At 40.7% G+C, this 23,310-nt stretch overlaps 1 protein-coding gene across 9 annotated transcripts in view; it reads right to left on the reverse strand.

Moving 5' to 3' along the window:
• Window positions 1-23,310, reverse strand: part of ST3GAL6 (ST3 beta-galactoside alpha-2,3-sialyltransferase 6) — an 87,125-nt gene that overhangs the window by 6,340 nt on the left and 57,475 nt on the right. For 7 of the 9 annotated variants that reach the window (XR_005718638.1, XR_005718632.1, XR_005718634.1 and 4 more), the window contains 5 exons: window positions 22,968-23,071; window positions 21,920-21,983; window positions 4,082-4,177; window positions 1,916-2,102; window positions 1,672-1,809 (listed from right to left, as the gene is read on the reverse strand). Coding sequence is in view for 1 of the 9 variants with exons in the window: in XM_040226170.1 (XP_040082104.1) it covers window positions 1,672-1,809; window positions 1,916-2,102; window positions 4,082-4,177; window positions 21,920-21,983; window positions 22,968-23,071 (589 nt within the window). In the remaining 8 variants the exon portion in view is untranslated. The remainder of the gene's footprint in view (window positions 1-1,671; window positions 1,810-1,915; window positions 2,103-4,081; window positions 4,178-21,919; window positions 21,984-22,967; window positions 23,072-23,310) is intronic. The other 2 variants (XR_005718639.1, XR_005718640.1) reach the window with 1 other exon arrangement.

Here is a 23,310-nt window from a genome sequence, read left to right on the forward strand (position 1 = left end):
CCAGGTGTCTTTCCTACAGAAATCACACAAGTGTGCAGAAAATCCCTATAAGCACATGCATTTCTACATTACCTATAGAGGAAAAAAAAGCTGGCTAGAAAACTAAAGGTCTGTAAATAGGGGAAGAGTTAGAGAAGAGAAACAGCAGAACAATATAGTATAATCACAAATTACACTCAACAACAAAAAAAGTGCTTGTGTTTGTAACTGCACAGACAGAAGTTGATGCAAACAATAAATGCTGGAGAGGATGTAGAGGAAAGGGAAGCTTCCTACCTTTGGTGGGAATGCAAACTGATACAGCTACTGTGGAGAAGGAGTATGCAGATTACTTAAAAAACTAAGAACAGCACTACTATATAACCCAGCAATCTCACTCCTGGGTGTATACCCAGAGAAAACCATAGTTCAAAAAGATACATGCACCTCAATGCTCACTGCAGCACTATTTAAAATATCCAGGACATGGAAGCAGCCTACATGTCCACTGACAGAAATGGATCAAGACGATGTGGTACATATACACAGTGGAATATTACTCAGCTGTAAAAAGGAATGAAATAGTGCCATTTGCAGACATGGATGGACCTAGAGACTGTCATACAGATGGAAGTCAGAAAAATATTGCTTGTATGTAGACTCTGGGAAAATGGTATAGATGAACTTATACAGAAATAGAGACACAGATAAAGTTACAGATGCCAAGGAGAGAGGAGGGATGGGATGAATTGAGAGATCGGGATTGACATACATACTCCAGTGGCACTGTGTATAGCAGAGATAACTAATGAGAACCTACTGTACGGCACAGGGAACTCTGCTCGGTGCTCTGTGGTGACCTAAATGAGAAGGAAGTCTAAGAAAGGGATATAGGTATACATATAAGTGATTCACTTTGCTGTACAGCAGAAACTAACACAACGTTATAAAACAACTATACTCCAATAAAATTAACTTTTAAAAAAGTATTTGTGTTTGTAAATGCACACATAAGACTCTAGACAGATATAAAAAATGCAAAAGAGCTTGGGAGATAATCTGAATTATACAGAGAAAAAAAGGATGATTTCCTTTAAAAAAAATTCCTTTGTAAAAGCTGTTTAAGCATGTAATATTTCAGAATTTTTTTTTATTGTGGTAATGAAAAGGAACAAAATACAAGTTTATTTCTTTGGAATTTCCCCAAATACAAAAAGGAAAGCCTCCTTTCAGCTGAGATATCACATTACACATTTACTCAAGCTTCAAGTGAAAAATACAGCCTGTCACTGTATGGATCTAAATTACCTTTTTCCTAGGGAATGTAGACAAACAGCTCTACAAGAGACAAAGTCAATGAGATTCCTTGTAATTAAAAAGAATTAAAGAATCCTGCTGTCTGCACACAGCCTACCCATCAGCGCTACACACCCCCTCCCCCTGCAGAGCAGTGAAGAGGAGGCGAAGAGAGATGGGGCAGGAAAAACACTACACTTAAAAGGTGGTTTTCCTTGCAACCTGAACAACATACAGATAAAATCCACAGATAACCTAATCTCACTAACTCAGATGTGGCCCTCAGAAGTCACGTCATGAGTCGTGGTTCTCACCCAGTTTCTAAGACTCCCAGAGACCCTCTATTCCATCCCAGTAATGTCTTTAGTTTGAAACTATGTGAAGGAAAATACATACCTCATTTTTGGGAAACACTTTCGGGAAATGAAGCAGTTCGTATGCTGCCATTCTGGTGATGTAGGGATCTAATATTCTGATTTGATAAGGTTTATAGATCAGATTTAAGGCTGGTTCCTTCCAAAAACCATTAGGGTTCTGAAATAAAGTAAGAATATAGAAAATACAATTTGTTGTTGTCTTTTTAAAAAATATATAAAAAAAAACTGAAGGAAATCAGAAGACATCAATTTTGCCAACTTACTATTTTGCCACCTGTCAACAATTCCAATAACCACTTTAAATCAAGTGGCTTAAAAGCAGTGAGAATCACCGTAGTATTAGGGTCACTGTGATTAGGATCTGAAAAAACAGATTCTGGATAAAAAAGTCGGAAGGTAGTCCTTCTCCCAACTTCCTCTTCATGTCCTAAAACAGGACCGTTATTCATTCTGTGGGTAGTAAACACACAAGACATGTAGACCAAGAGCAGTCAGGGTCATTTCCATCACAGTTCTCGGATTTCAGAGCCAGACAAACATCGTCAGCCACGTAGCTGGGCTCTAAAGCCATGTGGCAATCCATCAAGTCTTTCACAGCCAAGGAAATAACTCCCCTTCCTGAAACAGCTGCTTGATCAAAGGCAGAAACATTCATTTGTGTTTGAAAATTAACTGTGGGGCCATCAATAGTTCATTCTTACCTCCAGAAAAACTGAAGACAAAATGAAACAGATGGGAACATAAAACCCCAGAATACTCCGGCTCTTTTACTCCTTCACAACCTTTAAGTTTTGAGTACTTCAAAGCTCAGTCCTGAGCCCTCTTTGTCTGGCTGGCATTTAGGATCACCTGGCTTGGCATTTATGATCACCTTTTCCTGACTTTCTTCCGACTTCAGTGGCAGTTCCTCTCCAGCTCCTTTACTCCTTCACAACCTTTAAGTTTTGAGTACTTCAAAGCTCAGTCCTGAGCCCTCTTTGTCTGCTCCTGGGAAATCTCACCCAGTCCATGGTTTAAATACAACTTATAAGATTTAACTTCTTTATATACTATAAATCTAATAAGCATCTCAAATGTGGTAGGTGCATACCAAAATCTTGATTCTCCCCTAAACCTGTTCCTACCCTAGTCTTCCCCAACTCAGTGAATGGTACCACTATCCAGCTAGTCTATTAAGCTGAAAACCTGGAAGTATCCTGCATTCCTTTATTCCCATCTCTGCTCACATCTAATAAAAAGCAAATCCTCATAACTGTAACTCTAATACATGCCTCAATTAGTCCCTTATCTCTGTCCCCACCATGACAATCCGATTGCAAGCCACCAGTCTCTATCCAAATGCAGCAACCTAACTGGTCTTTTCATTTCCACCTTTGTCCTTCATGTTTTATTGTCCATGCCACCACCAGAGTATTTTAAAGACAAAACCAGGGCTTCCCTGGTGTCCAGTGGTTAAGAATCCGCCTGCCAATGCAGTGGACATGGGTTTGATCCCTGCTCTGGGAAGATCCCACATGCCCTGAGGCAACTAAGCCCATGTGTCCCAACTGCTGAACCTGCACACTTTAGAGCCTGTGCTCCACAACAAGAGAAGCCATCTCAATGAGAAACCCACGCAGCGCAACTAGAGTAGCCCCTGCTCACTGCAACTAGAAAAAGCCTGCGTGCAGCAACAAGGACCCAGTGCAGTCATAAATAAATACAATTAAAAAAAAAAAGACATAACCAGATAGAGTTGCATTCTTGCTGAATGATTTTCAAAACTTTTCTGTTACACTTAAAACACGAGCCCAAATCCGAGTTGACAAAATCTGCAAAGCCCACTCCTTAACTACATCTTCAGCTGCCAATGGCACCCCTCTCCCCAGTCTGCTGCCCTCCAACCTCACTGGTTTTCTTTTTGCTGCTCTCAAACCCAGCATCATACCTTCCAGAGGACCTTCAGTCAACATTTTCTCTGCCTGTATTGCTCTTCCCTAGTCTTCATATGGCCAGTACTGTGTGGTCACTTAGGTCTAGTTTAAGATGTCTCTGCCTCAGCATTGCCATCCATTCAAAAACAGCCATTCATTCATTCTTGATGATTTAACTGTTTTGATTGTTTACATGACATTTATTATATTTCTTTTCTTAATTACTGTTTTCTTCTTCCCATTAGAATGTAAGCTCTACAGGGAGAATATTATTCTTATTCACTGCAATAGCCCCCTGGGGCTAGAACTATGCCCAGAATGTTCAGGGGATTTCATAAATATTTGCTAAATGAATGACCTGAAATCTAAGTCTGCTCCAGCCAACAACTTGAGTAATATGTAATGTACTTAAACATACTAAAGCAACTCTACTTCCTTTTAAAAATGGTCATACTAAAGCAGGAAACTATGTTCTTTGAAAACAGTTCCATGTTAGCAAATAGAAAACATATTTACCTTATTATTACATCATAGGAGTCAATTTTTTCTCCTAATGTCTTATTCTTCAAAATTCCTCCATTACCCACCACCACACACTTCTTACATGGCACACTGTTGAACAAATAGACAAGTGAGAGATTGAGACATCTTTTACAAAACTGGCTGATTCCAACAACCTGCTCATACTTTGAGGAACCCAGGAAAAGAACCAATTGTAACTCACAGGTCTAGGGATATAGTAAGACTCAAGAAATCATGTTCCAGAGGAACTATATCATTGTTAGCAACTATTAATGCTTATCAGTTCATATACATCCCTTCGTTATGCTTCTCATAACCACCCATGGAGATAAGAAAGCCTGATATTTCCATTTTACAGAAGAAAAGATATTAAAAAAATGTTTAGGTAACATTTCAAAGTCATACTCCAAAGAGGTAAAACTAGGATTGAGTCCAGGCTTCTGGACTCTGGACTACAAAGATACCCCTCAACATAAGAGTATCCATGTTAATATTGATACAAGTGTGCTCTATATTAGATGTGTATGTATTTTCCATTAGTGTTACCCATTCCCCTGAGATTCCAACTTTGAATTATGGCTATGTATTATAAGTGTGGAGACAGACAGTACAGAACCTGGTGGGTGAAGTGCGGCTTCTTTGTACCTACCCATGCTCACTTCAATTCCCCAAACAGGTACTGGTCCTTAAAGCTTAGCCAGTATACAAATGAAAAGTTTACTCTGTAATCCTGCCAAAGAGCTTTAAAATAGGACATGAAGTGGAACTTCCTGTTGCTGGCCGGAATCAGCCTCAGCCAGTGGATTATCTACGGTTCAGCTCTCAGCCAACAGGACCTGGCCTTCAACATAATAAAGGCCATATATGACAAACCCACAGCAAACATCATTCTCAATGGTAGAAAGAAAAAACTGAAAGCACTTCCTCTAGATCAGGAACAAGACAAGAATGTCCACACAAAGCTATTAGTATAGCTTTGGAAGTCCTAGGCATAGAAATCAGAGAAGAAAAAGAAATAAAAGGAATGTAAATTGAAAAAGAAGTAAAACTATCACTACTTGCAGATGACATGATACTATATTTAGAAAATCCTAAAGATGCTACCAAAAAACTACTAGAGCTCATTAATGAATTTGATCAAGTTGAAAGATACAAAATTACCATGCAGAAATCTCTTGCATTTCTATACACTAACAATGAAAGATCAGAAAAGAGAAATTAAGGGGGAAAATCCCATTTACCATCACATCAAAAAGAATAAATTACCTAGGAATAAACCTACCTAAGGAAATAAAGACCTGTGCCCAGAAAACTACAAGATTCTGATGAAGGACACCAAAGATGACACACAGATAGACATGCCATGTTCTTGGACTGGAAGAATCGATATTGTGAAAATGACTATACTACCCAAAGTAATCTACAGATTCAATGCAGTCCCTATCAAATTACCAATAGCATTTTTCACAGAATTAGAACAAAAATTTTTTACAATTTGTATGGAAACACAAAAGACCCTAAATAGCCAAAGCTATCTTTTAAAATATATATATTTATTTTAATTGGAGGGTACTTACAATATTTTGAGGGTTTTTGCCATACATCAACATGAATCAGCCATGGATATACATGTGGCCTCTATTCTGAACTCCCCTCCCACCTCCCTCCTTACCCTATCCGTCTGGGTTGTCCCAGAGCACTGGCTTTGGGTGCCCTGCTTCATGCATCAAACTTGCACTGGTCATCTATTTTACATATGTTAATATACATATTTCAATGCTATTCTCTCAGGTCATCCCACTCTCACCTTCTCCCATAGAGTCCAAAAGTCCATTCTTTACATCTGTGTCTCTTGCTGCCCTGTATGTTGGATCATTATCATCTTTCTAGATTCCTTATCTATGCATGAATATACAGTGTTTGTTTTTCTCTTTCTGACTTACTTCACTCTGTATAATAGGCTCCGGTTTCATCCACCTCATTAGAACTGACTCAAATGCATTCCTTCTTACAGCTGAGTAATACTCCACTGTGTATATGCACCACAACTTCCTTATCCACTCATCTGCCAATGGACATCTAGGTTGCTTCCATGTACCAGCTATAGTAAACAGTACTGCAATGAACATTGGAGTACATGTGTCTCTTTCAATTCTGGTTTCCTCGGGGTATATGTCCAGGAGTGGGTTTGCTGGGTCATGTGGCAGTTCTATTCTCAGCTTTTTAAGGAATCTCCACACTGTTTTCCATAGTAGCTGTACCAGTTTGCATTTCCACTAACAGTGTAAGAATGTTCCCTTTTCTCCATATCCTCTCCAGCATATAGTGTTTGTAGACTTTTTGATGAAGGCCATTCTGACCAGCATGAGATGATAACACACTGTGGTTTTGATTTGCATTTCTCTAATAATGAGTGATGTTGAGCATCTTTTCATGGAGGTTGATTACTCCAGTTTCATTCTTTTTTCTTGAGATAGCCAAAGCAATATTGAGAAAGAAAAATAAGAGCTGCAGAAATCAGGCTCCCTAAGTTCAGACTATACTAAAAAGCTACAGTAACCAAAAAACCAAAACAGTATAGTATTGGCACAAAAACAGAAATATAGGCCAATGAAACAGTATAGAAGGCCCAGAGATAAACCCACGCACCTATAGTCAGCTAATCTATCACAAAGAAGAAATAAGCGGTATAGAGAAAACAGGACAGCTACATGTAAAATAATGAAATTAGAACATTTCCTAACACCATACATAAAAATAAATTCAAAATGGATTAAAGACCTAACTTTAAGACCCAGTACTATAAAATTTTTAGAGGAAAACATAGGTGAAGCACCCTTTGACATAAATCACAGCAACATCTTTTTTGATCCACCTCCTAAAGTAATAAAAACAGAAACAAACAAACGGGACCTAATTAAAATTAAAAGTTTCTGGGTAGCAAAGAAACCATGAAGAAAACAAAAAGACAGGGATTAATCTCCAAAATATACAAACAGTTCATAAAGCCCAATATCAAAAAACAAACCAAAAAAAAAACAAAAAACAAAAAACCCAAACAATGGGCAAAAGACTTAAATAGACATTTCTCCAAAGAAGACATACAGAGGGCAAACAGGCACGAGACGATACTAAACATCACTAATTATTAGCGAAAGGATCAGAGCTACAGTGAGGTATCATCTCACACCAGCCACAATGGCCGTCATCAAAATATCTACAAACAATGAATGCTGGAGAGATATGGACAAAAGGGAACCCTCTTACTCTGTTGGTGGGAATGTAAACTGATGGAGAACAGTATGGAGGTTTCCTAAAAAACTAAAAATAGAGCTACTGTTATCATTCAGCAACCCCACTTTTGGCCATATATCTGGAGAAAACCATAATTTGAAAAGATACATGCACCCCAATGTTCACTGCAGCACTATTTACAACAGCCAGGATATGGAAGCAACTTAAATGTCCATCAACAGTGAAATGGATAAAGACAATATGCTGCATATATACAATGGAATTTTAGTCAACCAAAAAAAGAAAGGATTCCATCTGTGGCAACATGGATGGACCTAGAGATTGTCTACTGAGTGAAGTAAGTCAGTATAAGACAAATATCAGATGATAGCACTCACACATGGAATGTAAAGAAATGGTACAAATGAACCTATTTATAAAACAGAAATAGAGCCATAGATGTAGAAAACAAACAGAAGGGGGAAATATTGGGAGCAAGAGAGTCAGACATGACTTAGAGACTCAACAGCAACAACGTGTAAGCAATAAGGGCCTACCACAGAGCACAAGGAACTCTACTCAACACTCTTTAATGACCTATATGGGAACAGAATCTAAAAACAGAGGGTATATGTAGAACTGATTCACTCTGCTGAACACCCGAAACTAATAACATTGTAAATCAACTACACTCCAATAAAAACTAATTGAAAACAAACCGACAAACAAAAAAAAACATGGCCTGGCCCATCTGGCTCCAAGCTCTCACCACCACTCGGCTAGGCCTAGAGAAATGACAAAAGATAATGTCCTTCTCCCAGGGACAAAACTTCAGAGGGTAAGGCTGTTGAGACTGTCCTTGCAGGGCCCTCATGACGTGGAAATATGAGGAAAAAACTGTTTCTCGAAGCACCATGAAATCAGCAGACCAGATGAACTCCAGATCCTAAGGGCTTTAGGAAACTAATAGTAGCAAAGTTGCATAAACGCTGTAGAACTCTTAAACATAGAGAACACAGCAGTATAGGAACTACCGGAAGGAGCCAGGCATTGGCCCTGTTGGGTTAAGAAGAGACAAGATACACATTCCTATACATGTAAATATACCTTTTTAATTGAGAATTTATTTAGTTCATCTACTTATATTTGATGATTTTACACCTTAAACTTTCTAGAGATGTTTCTTTTCGAAATCTGCTTGCCTTCAACTATTAAAATAACATTTCTAGTTGCTCTAATATACAAGTTTGACATAACCCCCAATCCCAGGAAACCATTCTGTCCACAGTGCTCTGCAGCCAAGTGGCCTGGAGAAGATGGGATTGCTCCCTGGTCAGCCCTGTCCTCTCTGGGTCTGCGGCCATCCTCCCTGGCAGATCTAGCCCATGAGGGCTCCATGTCAGGGAGCAGCTCCTATACATACAGCTTGCATGGCTTTTCCTTCCGTAACCTCAGGGCCAGTAACGCAAGTGAGATGCTGAAACTCCAGACACTGGCTTCACCTCCCCATCAGAACACTAAGCAAGGCTGGGCACCGGGAAGGGAGTGGCTAGGAATGGACAGGATGGGAATAACCGTTCTGTTCCTATGAGGTCACCTGTGTGGAGGTGAAGGAGGAATTTCTAAAATCTATGGCATCTAGACTAACCCTCTTTCCTTCAAAGAAGGCTGCAGGCCACACCCCTCCCCAGTCATTTCTCCTACCCAATCTTCTCAGCCTCTTTCCACTTGGGAAAAATGGAAAGCAATCATATGGACACTGTCTCACCCAAGAGAACTCCAGTTCCAAAGATGCTTTATACTGCCAAGGTTACACACTTTAGAAATGTCACTGTTTTCTTCTCTGTTGGCTTTGCAGAGGGCAGGTGGAATGGGGGAAGGCCCTTCACCATGGGAAAAGTTTACTGATGTCTTTAAAAGTAAACCTTATCAATGGAATTTTCCTTTTCCTCCCAGCAAGGGATACGGCAAAGATCCACACTATTTTTTTTTGGAATATCATATCATATATGACACTAGAAACTTCATTAGGGATGTGCCTAAGACTACTCTTTGGCAATAACATCTTCTCTGCAGCGGAGACTCATAATGCCCCCGTGACACTAGGAAATGCACAATGGAACAGGTACAGTCTGAACCTCACACCTTGTTACTCACTGCTTCCCTCTCTCCCCAGAAGGTACCCTCATGTTATCAAAGGAGTGATTCACCCTATCCATGGCTTCATCCTCTGGCCTGGGCTCCTGGCCTTGTTTCCGTGGCATGAATCAATAATTTTCAGTGACCTTTGGGTGACTCTCTTTACTTTACGTTATTTAATTAACACAGGCTTCCCAGGTTGTGCGAGTAGTTAAAAAATCCACCTGCCAATGCAGGAGATGCAAGAGATGGTGGGTCAATCCCTGGGTCAGGAAGATTCTGGAGGAGGAAATGGCAATCCACTCCAGTATTCTTGCCTGGAGAATTCCATGGCCAGAGGAGCCCGGCAGGCTGCAGTCCTTGGGGCCGCAGAGTCGGACACGACTGGGCGCACCATGCACAAACAGCTGCAGTGAACTGTGAGTCCCTAAAGGGCAAGAACAGTATCATTTATATTTCTGCATCCTCTAATCTGAAATTTCCTGATTCACAAGTTGTACATTTCAGAAACTGCTTTGGTTGTCACTTTAAGCGTGACTTTGTATCTGGAGAAACAGATATCTGTTCTTCCTTCCTCTATCCTGGAAACAGAGAAATTCATGTGCCTCTAAATTGCTTACCCAGAAAACAAAATAATTCCGGACTGCCTGAACCTGTTAATGAAAAATCTAGAAAACTGCTGAGACAGTAATGGTAAGAGCTTACACTTCCTGTAGGTAAAAGACACATTTCTCTATCAGTCAGGCAAATCCGGAAAAGTTACTAACTTATGCAGTGAAACATCAGCCATCAATATCGGCGAAGTAAATTTGAACTGTCCACTTCCAGTGATCTATGATCTGTCTTTTCTGAATGCTTTACGATATTCATTTGTCCCTTTAGCAGCATCATATACATTAAAATATATCATTCTATCTTCAATGTAACAATCATGGCAGATCCCACTTGTCATATTCCCGTTACCCCTGTGCCTGCTGGCAGAGCCTTGCTTTCACAAGCCTAACAGTGGTGAACATATTCTTGGGCCAAGGTTGGTTTAGTTGTGGCCATGTGACCCATCCCTGGGCAATCAGATATTAGGGAAATCTGTTAGATGCTCTGGGAAACACTTTACCCTCAGGAAGAGAACGGTTTGAACAGAACAGTTTCGTTCTAGCCATCCCTTCCTTTCCACTTAGATACTGATGATAAGGCTAGAGCAGCTGTAGTCATCTCAAACCTGAGAGAGACAGAGAGAACCACCAAGAAGCTGCCCTGACGTCACTGAGCCACAGATTCAACCCTGTAACCAGAGCCAGTACACACAGCTGTAAGATGGCACACAGTCCAAATACAAAGGTACCATCCAGACAACTACATGTGCACGTCGGCAGCCCTGGGTTTGTGCAATCCAGTCTGTGCAGCCATACATGGCTGCCCTATGAGCTGGATCCACAAATCTGTGGACCTGAACCCACACATCTTTAGATATGGGATATAATAAACATCCGCTGAGTTCAGATCACTCTTAGGAAGAGTGTCACTCGCAAGCCTGTGCAATGGGCTGGGGTGGAGGGCTCGTTGCTAGCTCTGGCCCCGCCGTCAGCATCTCTGGGACCCTGGTCTTGTGATGGAAACTCCTGAGTCTCAGTATGCCCTTTTATGAAGTAAGGAAATCACTGAGGTCTGTGTGCGTGCTCAGTCTCTCAGTCGAGTCCAACTCTTCGTGACCCCGTGGATGTAGCCCACCAGACATCTCTACCCATGGAATTTTCCAGGCAAGAATACTGGAGTGGGTTGCCATTTCCTCCTCCAGGGGATCTTCCCTATCCAGGGATCGAACCCACACCTTCCGCACCTCCTGCATTGGTAGGCGGATTCTCTACCACTAGCGCACCAGGGAAGTCCCCTTACTGAGGTCTGGAATGTTGCTGATCTATGTTACATGGAGCCATTACCCCTAGCATGTGTCCCATGGTTTCTATATCTCGCTCCATCCAACATCTGACCACGGTGCTATAAAACACACTTATGTTTCTCTTTGCCATGTATGGTTCACTTTGTTGAAGCAGAATATCAACCTCCCCTCAGTCTCAAGTCTTCCTCCTGGTTGAAAATGCTGCCATGTAAAGACACTGTGAGATTGGAAGATGTCCAGAATATTTCTTATAGAGCTTGGGCTTTTTTTTTTTTTTAATAAATACACTGCTGACATCTTAAGTTGTCAAAGGCCATGTTCCTGTCCTAGCTGACTGCCAATCTAACCCAGCTCTGCTGATGCTGACATAATTCATTCTGCCTAACTGAGCAACTAGGCAACTTTCACAAATTCCCCATCTGTTTAACATGCAACTGACTTAACACAGTGCTTACATTAAGTGAGATATTTATGTTGAGTTACTCTATAACCACCTGTGCAGGATTCAGGCACTCTTTGCAGAATGCGACGGTGATGGTTGGGAGTGGAGATCTGGCTCATGTATTTTAAGTGAGGGCTAAGATTCTGTAATTCAGGGTTTCCACTGCTCTGGCTGTGGAAGGAGGCACTCCCACTGAGGGAAAGGGAACAGCCCTCAGGGCCAGGGTTCAAGCGGGTGCTAAGGAGCTCCACGGACAGCCAGGAAGGGTCAGGACCTCATTACAGGGGCACATTCTAAGTACCGCTTCTTTGAGATGCAATTCCCTTAAAATATCTTCAATTACTGACATTTATGAAAATATAAATATATATATATGTGTGTGTCTATATATATATATATATATATGGCCACCCTGCATGGGCTGTGCTTTGGAGAATAGTGAGAAACTTGAGTCCTGAGAAATCAACAGTGATAGCACAGGGCAAATACGGCAAGAGAACTAGAGTCTGTTATTCCTAAACATTTGTTCTAATTGGGGCATCACTGTGCCCTCTGAACAAAGCAGCTGGAAAGGAATCTAGAGGATACCTCAACCATCCCCCTCCTTTTTAAAACATTTTTTTATTAAAATATAATTCACATGCCACAAAATTCACCCTTTTAAATAATAAAATTCAGCAGGTTCTTAGCATTCACAAAGCTGTGCCACAATCACCATTATCCAACCAAGAACATTTTCATCTCCCCGCAAAGACACCCCACAGCCAGCAGGGGTTACTCCACTGCCACCCTCACCCTTGTCAGTGGCTCAACTAATCTACTTTCTATCTACAGTTGATTTGTTTATTCTGCCCATTTCCTGTACAGTAGACATGTTGACATGCTCTTGAGCTCAGTTGTGTCCACCTCTTTGCAACCCCATGGACTGTAGCCTGTCAGGCTCCTCTGTCCATGGAATTTACCAGGCAAGAATACTGGAATGGGTTGTCATTTCCTATTCAAGGATCTTCCCAACCCAGGGATCAAACCCTCATCTCTTTGCATCTCCTGTACTGGCAGGTGGATTACTTTACCACTGCACCACCTGGAAATGGTAGTCACGAACAGTAAATGCAGTCATACAAACATGCGATCTTTTGTGACTGATCTCCCTCACTGAACTGAGCAAAATGTCTTCAGGTTTCCTTCATGCGGGAGCACGAATCAGTACTACACTGCTTGTTATGACTGAATTATATTCCATCATGTGGATGTACATTTAATTTATCCATTCAGCAGAGGCTGGACCTTTCCACTGTTTCCACTCTGGGGCTATTATGAACGATGTTGCTATGAACATTCATGTACAAGTTTCAGGTGGTCATATGTTTGCAATTTAAGCTTTCTATTTTGAAATACGGAGAAGGCAATGGCACCCCACTCCAGAACTCTTGCCTGGAAAATCCCATGGACAGAGGAGCCTGGAAGGCTGCAGTCCATGGGGTCACTGAGGGTCGGACACAACTGAGCAACTTCATTTTCATGCACTGGAGAAGCAAATGGCAACCCACTAATTCTAGACTCACAGGAAGTTGCAAAAATACTACTGAGAAGTCCTGCGTACCCTTTACGCAGTTTCTTCCAGTGGTTACACAGACTTAACTATTGCATAATGCTCACCCTCACAAAGATTAACTAGCAAAACTAACTCTGGTATAATGTACATATGCAGTTCTGCCTCCTCTTTTATAAGAAACCAAGGTTCAGAAATTCAGAAATTTGCTCAAGATCACAGGAAAGTTACAACTGCCCTGCTGGCTCTGGCAATTTTTCACTATGCTGCCTCCTCTATTTTAGATGGCCCATGCCCACCACTTGCCCTCCCCACTCCCTCACAAAGGAATAAAACAAATTGCTTCCTAACCTATCCTTTTCTGTCCTTATCATCTGTCACCTCATCATTCCTGTCACTTCTCTGCTGCTGAAGTTCTAGCCAGACAGCTAGTTTGAGTATTCCCAGAAAAGAAGGAACATGAAAAAACAAAGCAAACACAAAAGGTTACTCTAATAATTGTTTTAAAATGGTTTGTCTTTTTGGAACTAGCTAGGGGTGGTGGCTGCATAATATTGTGACTGTATTAAATGCCACTGACCTGTTCTCTTTAAAATGGTTCATTTATCTTAGGTAAATTTCACCTTAAGGGGGAAAGAAAATGGTTTCTCAACATTTCTTTGAGACTTTTTCTTTCCCACATTTAGGATCCTCTGGCTGGAGGTGAAATTACAGAGAAGGCCAACTGACATATTTACTGTGCATGATCTTTCGGATAACAGTTGAGAAAACTTTTTCAGTACTACCTATTCAGAGAAGATTCTATCCAGATCATTTAAGAGGAAAAAACTTGAATATAGTTCTATTTCAATAAATTTACACATGCAACATCAGTTCAGTCACTCAGTTGTGTCCAACTCTTTGCGACCCCATGAATCGCAGCATGCCAGGCCTCCCTGTCCATCACCAACTCCTGGAGCTTGCTCAAACTCATGTCCATCAGGTTGGTGATGACATCCAATCTTCTTATCCTCTGTCAGACCCTTCTCCTCCCGCCTTCAGTCTTTCCCAGCACCAGGGTCTTTTCCAATAAGTCAGTTATTTGCATCAGGTGGCCAAAGTACTGGAGTTTCAGCTTTAGCGTCAGACCTTCCAATGAATATTCAGGACTGATTTCCTTTAGGATGGCCTGGTTGGATCTCCTTGCAGTCCAAGAGACTCTCAAGAGTCTTCTCCAACACCACAGTTCAAAAGCATCAATTCTTCAGCGTTCAGCTTTCTTTATAGTCCAACTCTCACATCCACACATGACTAATGGAAAGACCACAGCTTTGATTAGATGGACTTTTGTCAGCAAAGTAATATCTCTGCTTTTTAATATGCTGTCTAGGTTGGTCATAGCTATTCTTCCAAGCAACAAGCATCTTTTAATTTCATGGCTGCAGTCACCATCTGCAGTGATTTTGGAGCCCCCAAAAATAAAGTCTCTCACTGTTTCCATTATTTCCCGATTTATTTACCATGAAGTGATGGGACCAGATGCCATGGTCTTAGTCTTCTGAATGTTGAGTTTTAAGCTAGTTTTGTCACTCTCCTCTTTCACTTTTATCAACAGGCTCTTTAGTTCTTCTTCACTTTCTGCAAAATGCACTGGTCACAGCAAACACCCTTTTCCAACAATACAAGAGACTATTCTACACGTGAACATTACCAAATGGTCAATACCAAAATCAGATTGATTATATTCTTTGCAGCCAAATATGGAGAAACTCCTTACAGTCAGCAAAAATAAGACCGGGAGCTGACTGTGGCTCAGATCATGAACACTTTATTGCAAAATTCAGACTTAAATTGAAGAGAAAACCACTAGACCATTCAGGTATCAATCAAATCCCTTGTGATTATATATATGTAACATAGAGATGTTTTAGTTTAACCCTATGAAAATATTAAAAATGGTTTGAGGTCAGGACTTCCCTGGTGGTCCAGTGGTTAAGAATCTGCCTGGTCAAGGAACTAAGATTCCACATGCCATGGAGCAACTAAGCCTGAATACTGTAATTACTAAGCCCACGATCTCTGGAGTCCCGGGAACTGCAACCAGAGAGCTTCTGCACCACAACAAAAGATCCTGCATGATGCAAGAAGACCTCACATGCTGCAACTAATACCCAATGCAGTCTTAAATATTTTTTTTCTAAATGGTTTGAGGTTAAGGATAAAGACAGAAGCCACATTAAATAATGGTGGGGGATTTCTTACAGCCCTGGAAATTCTAAAGAATATATCAAACAGAATTCACAGTTATAGTGTTTTCTTTCCCTTACCTCTTCAGATGACACTCAATCTAAGACATTAATTGTGGAGTCTTCTGTTAAAATGCAGAGGGAGGAAATAGAGAGGAGCGCAAGTCTAGAGACCTCCTAACCTCTAATGGACCTCAGTGCTCTCATCTTCATAATGAGGGAACTGGACTAGTGGTCTCCATCCTTCCTGCCTCTGACCCACTCTGTGACTTTACCATGCTTTGGGGTCTGGCTCCCAGTCCACAGGCTTCCCAGGTGGCACTAGTGGTAAAGAACCCACTTGCCAATGCAGGAGATCCAAGAGACACAGGTTCGATCCCTGGGTGGGAAAGATCCCCTGGAAGAAGGCATGGCAACCCACTTCAGTATTCCTACCTGGAGAATCCCCATGGACAGAGGAGCCTGGCAGGCTCCAGTCCATGGGGTTGCAAAGAGTCAGACAGGACTAAAGTGACTTAGCATAGCACAGACCCAGTCCACACAACTGAACAGGGACAGGGAGCTCAGGTAACTGGGAGTCTTCAGGGAATGGTTCAGCAACCTCAACCTTCACCCCATCCCAACCTGTTGGACCACTGCTCAGGAGAGAAACCCAGAAAGAATATAAAGGAAAAAGCCCAAGATTACTAACCTTCCATTAAAAACACATACCTCAAGGATACACATACCTCAAGGATCGAACCAAGAAGACATAACAATTACAAATATTTATGCACTCAACATAGGAGCACCTCAATACATATGGCAAATGCTAATAACCATAAAAGGAGACATCAACAGTAACACAATAATAGTGAGGGACTTTAGCACCCCCGTTACACCCACGGACAGATCATCCATACAAAATAAATAAGGAAATACAAGCTCTAAGTGACTCAACAGACTAGATAGATTTAATGGATAATTTTGGACATTCTACCCGAAAGTGGTGAATACACTTCTTCTCTAGTACCATGGAACATTCTCCAGGATAGACTACGTCTTGGGTCACAAATCAAGTCTCAGAAGATTTAATAAAACTGAAACAGTATCAAGCATCTTTTCTGACCACAATACTATGAGATTAGAAATTAATCTAAGGAACAAAACTATAAAAAATACAAAAACATGGAGGCTAAACAATGCACTGCTAAATAACCAAGTGACTACTACAGAGACTAAGTAGGAAATAAAAATACATAGAAATAAATGAAAACAAAAACAATGACCAGAAACCTATGGGATGCATGTACCCTCAATGTTCATTACAGCGCTGTTTACAATAGCCAAGACATGGAAGCAGCCTAGAGGTCCATCAACAGATAATGGATAAGGAAGGTACAGTATATATACACACAAAGGAATATTACTCAGCCATAAAAAGGAATGAAGTTGAGTCAGTGGAAGTGATATGGATGAACCTAGAGTCTGTCATACAGAGTGAATTAAGTCAGAAAGAGAAAAACAGACATCATATATTAACACATATATATGGATTCTAGAAAAATGGTACTGATGAACACATTTGCAGGGCAGGAACAGACGTGCAGATGTAAAGAATGAACTTGTGGACACAGCAAGGGGGTGGAGGGGGGACAAACTGACAGAGAGTGTTGACATATATACAGTACTATGGATAAAACTGATAGCTAGTGAGAAGCTGCTGTATAACACAGGGAGCTCAGCTCGGTGCTCTGTGATGACCTAGAGAGGTAGAATGGGGCAGAGGGTGGGAGGGAGACTCAAGAGGAAGGGGATATATGTATACATATAGCTGACTCATGATATTGTGTAGCAGAAATGCAACATTGTAAAGCAATTATATTTCAATTTTAAAAAACCACATACCAAAAAGATAAACAAATAAAATAAGAATGGGGGACGCAAATGGCCTATTGTGTGTTCTCATCTTTTCACAGGAATAATTGAGAACTGTCACAAAATCATGGAGAAAGGCAATTTTCTAGAATGAATATTTTTTCTAAAATGAATACTTTTCATATAATGAAAATATAATAGATGTAATTTGAAGAGGAGAGGCCAATTATTACAATTTTTGCTAAGTGACCAAAAACTCTGAAAAAGAACAGGTTGGTGGGGAGCAGTGTTAGTGGTGGGGGCAAAGAGGTTAGGGAAGCATGGAAGTAGAACAAAGAACAAGCATGGAATTGTTACAACTCCAAGGCTCTTCCACACAGAGTTATGGCCAAACACACACTCCTGTTCCCTCCCCTCTAATTCTGGCCCAAGTTCTTCATGGTACTAACTTTAGAAAAAGGCTGATCTGGCTCACTGAGTTACTTTACTCACGTTACCTACAAAGATGGCATAAAAAAGACCTCTGTAAGAAACTCCACCTCTGAATGAACTGCAACATCAACATTTTTCAACAGCTTTCATCTCCAAGAGACAAACCACAATTGGCTGCTTCAAGTGAGCTAGGTTGGTATAGTGTTATATAACTGACTTTAGAATCTTGAATATTTCCAGGCACAGAAACAGAAAATGGTAGACAACACTGACAAAGACTGTTAGTTGCCACTCAATAATTATGTTTCATTAGGTGGGCACACAGCCACCTAGAATAGAGGCTACACTTTTCAGTCCACCTCCCTGCGAGGTGTGCCCCTGTGATTATACCTCTAGCCAGTGGGATATAATTGGTGGCTGCCAGCAATTTTTTTTTTTTTTAAACAATTAGTCCTCTTTGGGAGACAGGGAGATGATGGGGAGCCTTGGTTTGTAAGCACTGCCATTTTCCATGGTATACATTCCCACATGGCTATCTTCACCTTGATGGCATTGGACACAGAGTTGGGAAGAACGCCAGCTATCACAAGTTGGTACCAACTAGCTCCAGCACATCACTGGATGTATGTAATTTTGGGGAAATGGCCTTAAAGAAGGAGGCAAGTCTCAATGGCTAGGGGCATGCCCTTCCTCCTTTGTCCCCTCTACTGGCTAGAATGCACATTTGACTGGTCAAAGTCCAACTATCAGAATGGACCATAGGGAGGAATAACAGTCACAATAGAGAAGCCTTGGTCACTGAGCTGGTCTGAGAATGCTTATATGCAGACTTCATTTACATGCCAATTGTCAGAAAGAGGAAAATTTGTATCGTATAAATGGAACTGATATTTGGAGTTTTCTCATTCACAGTGTAATCTATCCCAGGATGTCCCTAGGACAGTGCTTGCACTGCAGAGGGTGAAAGTTCAATCCCTCCCTGGGGAACTAAAATCCTGCAAGCCAGGTAGAGCAGCCAAAAAAAAAAAACAGAAAAGAAATCTACCCCAACTAAGAGATCGTGCTTGCTACATGGGGTAAGCAAAGAATTCAGATCTGAAACGATGAAAAAGTATCTGAAGCTTTCTGGGAGGACAGAGAGGACAGAGGGTGAAAGGAAAAGCCAAAGGGGGAAGGGACTTGAAAAGGAGGTTCTTGCCTCTCCACCTGAGCCCATCTCCTCTCTGACCCACAGAATCCTACAAAGTGCACCCACAGACCCCTCCTAATACACGTGGGCCACAGCTCCCAGATCCACGGAGCAGGCTCCGGGAGGACTCCTCAACTAAGAGGGGGTCCAGATTCTCAGCCTGAGAAGACCGACTGTTCTCAGACCTCTTTCTTCTAGAGCATTTTCCCAGGCAAAGAGGAGAAATGAGAACCATATAAAGGTCACTCAAGGGACAGACTAAGGAGACTCTGAGGCAGCAGTTGGCAGTTAAGTGTATTCTGCTTTGCTGGAGTTTACTTAAAATATAAACTTGGGCATGGGCTGAGGCCTGCTACGATCTTTGGGTTGTACTGTGGGTTTCAGACAAATGTAGAAGGACGTACTTAGAATGTAGGTCAAATTTATTATTACATGTGAACTCCTCCTAAAAGTCAATATGTAAAAGAAGATAATTTCGTCACAAGTATATTCTTATTTACTTTCAAAACACTCTTTCTGACATCTCTAGGGACCAACTTTGGAAATGTCAAACAAGCAATTGAGCAGTGCTGAGTGTCCATCACTATGCTCACTCTGGGAGGCCCCAACAGGGATATTCACCATTCACTCCACACCTGAATGGTTTCTGTCTGTACACTGATGTGACTTCCATCTCTTAACAAGTTCAGATCCAAGAACCCTTGTACCATCAACATGATTTGCAATCCTTCATCCCCACCCACACCCGCCTCCCTCCCAGTGCAGGTGACACTAAGAACTTGACGTGGGTTGATGGTGGGCGTTGGGGGGCACTCCCTATGAGAAAGGAGGAAGTGTGGGGAAGAGCCAGACCAAGTCAGCAAGGAGAGAGGAAGTAGCCTGGCTGAGGTACATACAGATGATGAACACTTGTGTAGAGAGTGGCTCTGAAAGCAACTAAATAAAGCATAGAGAGTTTTAAGCTATTACAAACCAACCTAGACAATGTATTAAAGAGCAGAGGCATCACTTTGCCAACAAAGGTCTGTCTAGTCAAAGCTATGGTTTTTCCAGTAGTCATGCATAGGTGTGAGAGTTGGACCATAAAGAAAGCTGAGCACCAAAGAATTGGTGCTTTCAAACTGTGGTGTTGGAGAAGACTTTTGAGAGTCCCTTGGAAAGTAAGGAGATCAAACCAGTCAATTCTAAAGGAAATCAGTCCTGAATATTCATTGGAAGGACTGATGCTGAAGTTGAAGTGCCAACACTTTGGCCACCTGATGAAAAGAGCCAACTCATTGGAAAGACCCTGATGCTGGAAAAGATTGAAGACAAAAGGAGAAGAGGGCATCAGAGGATGAGATGGTTAGATACCATCACCAACTCAATAAATATGAGTTTGAGCAAACTTCAGGAGCTAGTAAAGGACTGGGAAGCCTGGCATGCTGCAGTCCATGGGGTCACAAAGAATCGGATACAACTGAGCAACTAAACAACAGTTCTGAGATAGAGACCAGGCCAGAACAAAACCTCCAGTCACATACCATCTAGAATCCTGACAATATCTCACATTTACAGGGACAAAGAGTTTTTCAAAGATTTGCAGATACTTGCTACAATTATTTAAGACATAACCACTATCACTCTTAAACATCCAGCCCTGGATAGACCCATCCAGGTTCACATCTTGGCTCTGACATTCACCAACTATAACAAACGACATGGATTTGCCTAGCCTCAGTTTCTCGATTTTAAAAATGAAGATCATCAAGCATACTCTGCTGTGTGGTTGTAAACACTGGAGAGAACTGATAAAAAGCACACATGCCAAAGGTCGGCATAAAACAATACTCTACAGATAAGAGTTATATAAACATCAGGAAAAAAATATATATGGCTGCTGTGGATATGCAATAAAAATTGAAAGTGATTAGGTTGATGGCATCGTTTCAAATTATAAACAGTATAATCTGAGATGAATCAACATTATTACATAAATTACACCTCAATCATCTGGGTCCCTGACAGAGAAAAAAGATAAGTTCAGACAAAATCTGGCACTGCTCCTCCAGTGCGGTCTTGTGAACTATCTCCAATTTCACACTTTTATCCACTACCATCATTTCTGTATGTATCAAAAAGTGCCTCTATTCTCCTGGATAAGAAGGGAATTCTTCCCATTTTCCTTTTTAATAGAGGTCTCACATCTGCAGGTCACCCTTTTTATCCCACTGGACAACCAGCTAAATTCCAAAATTCAGTTTAAAACTGAGGGAAATAAGCCCATTTCTGTAAAATAAGTCGACTTGCTAAGAAGTCTGTCTTAGGCAACTCAGTTCCTAAGAGGTAACTGAACACCCAAATTTTCTAAAAACTAAACTGCCTTTTGTTGCCAGAAAATGTGTGTCTAAGCACATCGTTCATGTCCTTCAAATACAATTCTGAATAAAAGGAAGAGAGCTGTTTCTGAAATCCAATATTCAAGTGAAACAGAAAAGATTCTCATGATCGAGCAATTTAGAGCGTGTACGGGAAGGTATGGGGACCGTGGAGGGAGGCTGTGAGCTGATCAACAGGGAGTATGAATTAATTCTTCAGTAACAACAACTTAGAAAAGATGACTGTGGGTTAAAAATGCCCTGACTTGGCACTAGCATGGTGTGTCATCAAGACTGTCTGCAATTTTGAGCCAACAATTATGCAATGTCTAAATTATATTTGTAGTTTGTTACTTCAAGTGCCACAGAAATAACTCCTAGGCATTTTAGTTATGCACAAAAAGCTATGGAATCTTCCTAAGTGAATATATGTTACACTGAAGTACATATTTTGTACTAAAACTTAGCTAAAGCTAAAAGTAAAACAGAAGCAAGAAAACAAACTCACTTGTCAAACTCATCAAAGAGATCACAATTTGGCAGTTTCCAAAGAGCAAGTCGAAAGTGTGTGGCTAGAAAATAAGTGGAGTATTAGGAATAAAAGCAATCATGACTTCCCAGGTCAATCATGACTTCCTGGTAAACCGCTTTATCCTCTGCCCTCCCCCAAATCCACTTCAAATTGGTATGATTACCTATGATTTATTTCCTGGTGAAAATTCATGATACAACTGCAACTGGTCAGTACTACTTAACAGGGCCACCTAAAATATAAACACTCTAAGGACACTTTCCAAAAATCCCAGAAAAATAATATGATTAATCTGAAAATAATCATAACCAAAAATTACCATATCAGATGATTCAGAAAATGATATTGATATACAACTCAATATTCTGCAAGTTTAAACTTATCAAACTCTCTACAATGTATTCTAAATACACACACAGGATCAGCTAAATAAAGAAAATCTAACTCAGGAAACGATAGACTTGTCACCTAAAAGGCTTTCAGGATTTCTCAAAAATCTAGAATGTAAAGCAAAGCAGTGGTCAGTAAGCAGAGGGAAAATTGTTTCCTCATTAGAGGATGGAGCAATTCTCTCTAAATTTAGCAAAAACAAAATATTCTCTGATTAAATTAAAAGACTGCCCAAGGATCTAGAGCTTACTGATGACACAAAACTCCTAGGTAAAGAGGCAACACGGGAGATAGGAGGAAGTCAACCCACAGAATTGTCTTGTTAATTCTCAGCTGGAATAAAGTAAGGCATGGAACTCACGAATTACGGTGGTAAAACAAAAGCAGGAAAAACAGTTTCTCAACAACAACAACAAAAATCTACCTCTCTTCATTCTTTTATTCTACACTGACTCAAAAGGAATGGGGATTTACATATTAAAATATAATTCCTTTCACCCAATCTCAAAAATCACATCCTTAGGAATCACTATGAAACAAAATGATTAAAAGACCTTAAAATTATATAAAAACATATGGTTCACATCAAACACCAGTCATAGGATTAGGGCAGGGTAAGAATAATATTACTGACCTGATGCTCTTATCCCATAGGGCAAATCAAACTTATCGCTACCGTAGAAGGAAGCAGTATTTTTAAAATTCGCTGCACACAGAAAAGGGTGAAACTGATGATGCCTGGAAGAAAAGGATGAAGAATGATTTTCCCAAGTGTGTATAATATTTGCAGGTTTTTAAAATCACAACTGTAAAAAACTGTAGTATGTCATTCCTATCGTTATATTGACTATAAAATGAACATATAATTATTTTTAAGATTCTTTCAAAATCATCTTAAACACTATTTAAATGTTACATAGAATAGGATAGGCAATGGAACTGCACACCCAGAATGGAAATGCTTTCCAGGTAGTAAA

Source organism: Oryx dammah, unplaced genomic scaffold, assembly GCF_014754425.2.
Source record: "Oryx dammah isolate SB20612 unplaced genomic scaffold, SCBI_Odam_1.1 HiC_scaffold_2, whole genome shotgun sequence".
Lineage (NCBI taxonomy): Eukaryota > Metazoa > Chordata > Mammalia > Artiodactyla > Bovidae > Oryx > Oryx dammah.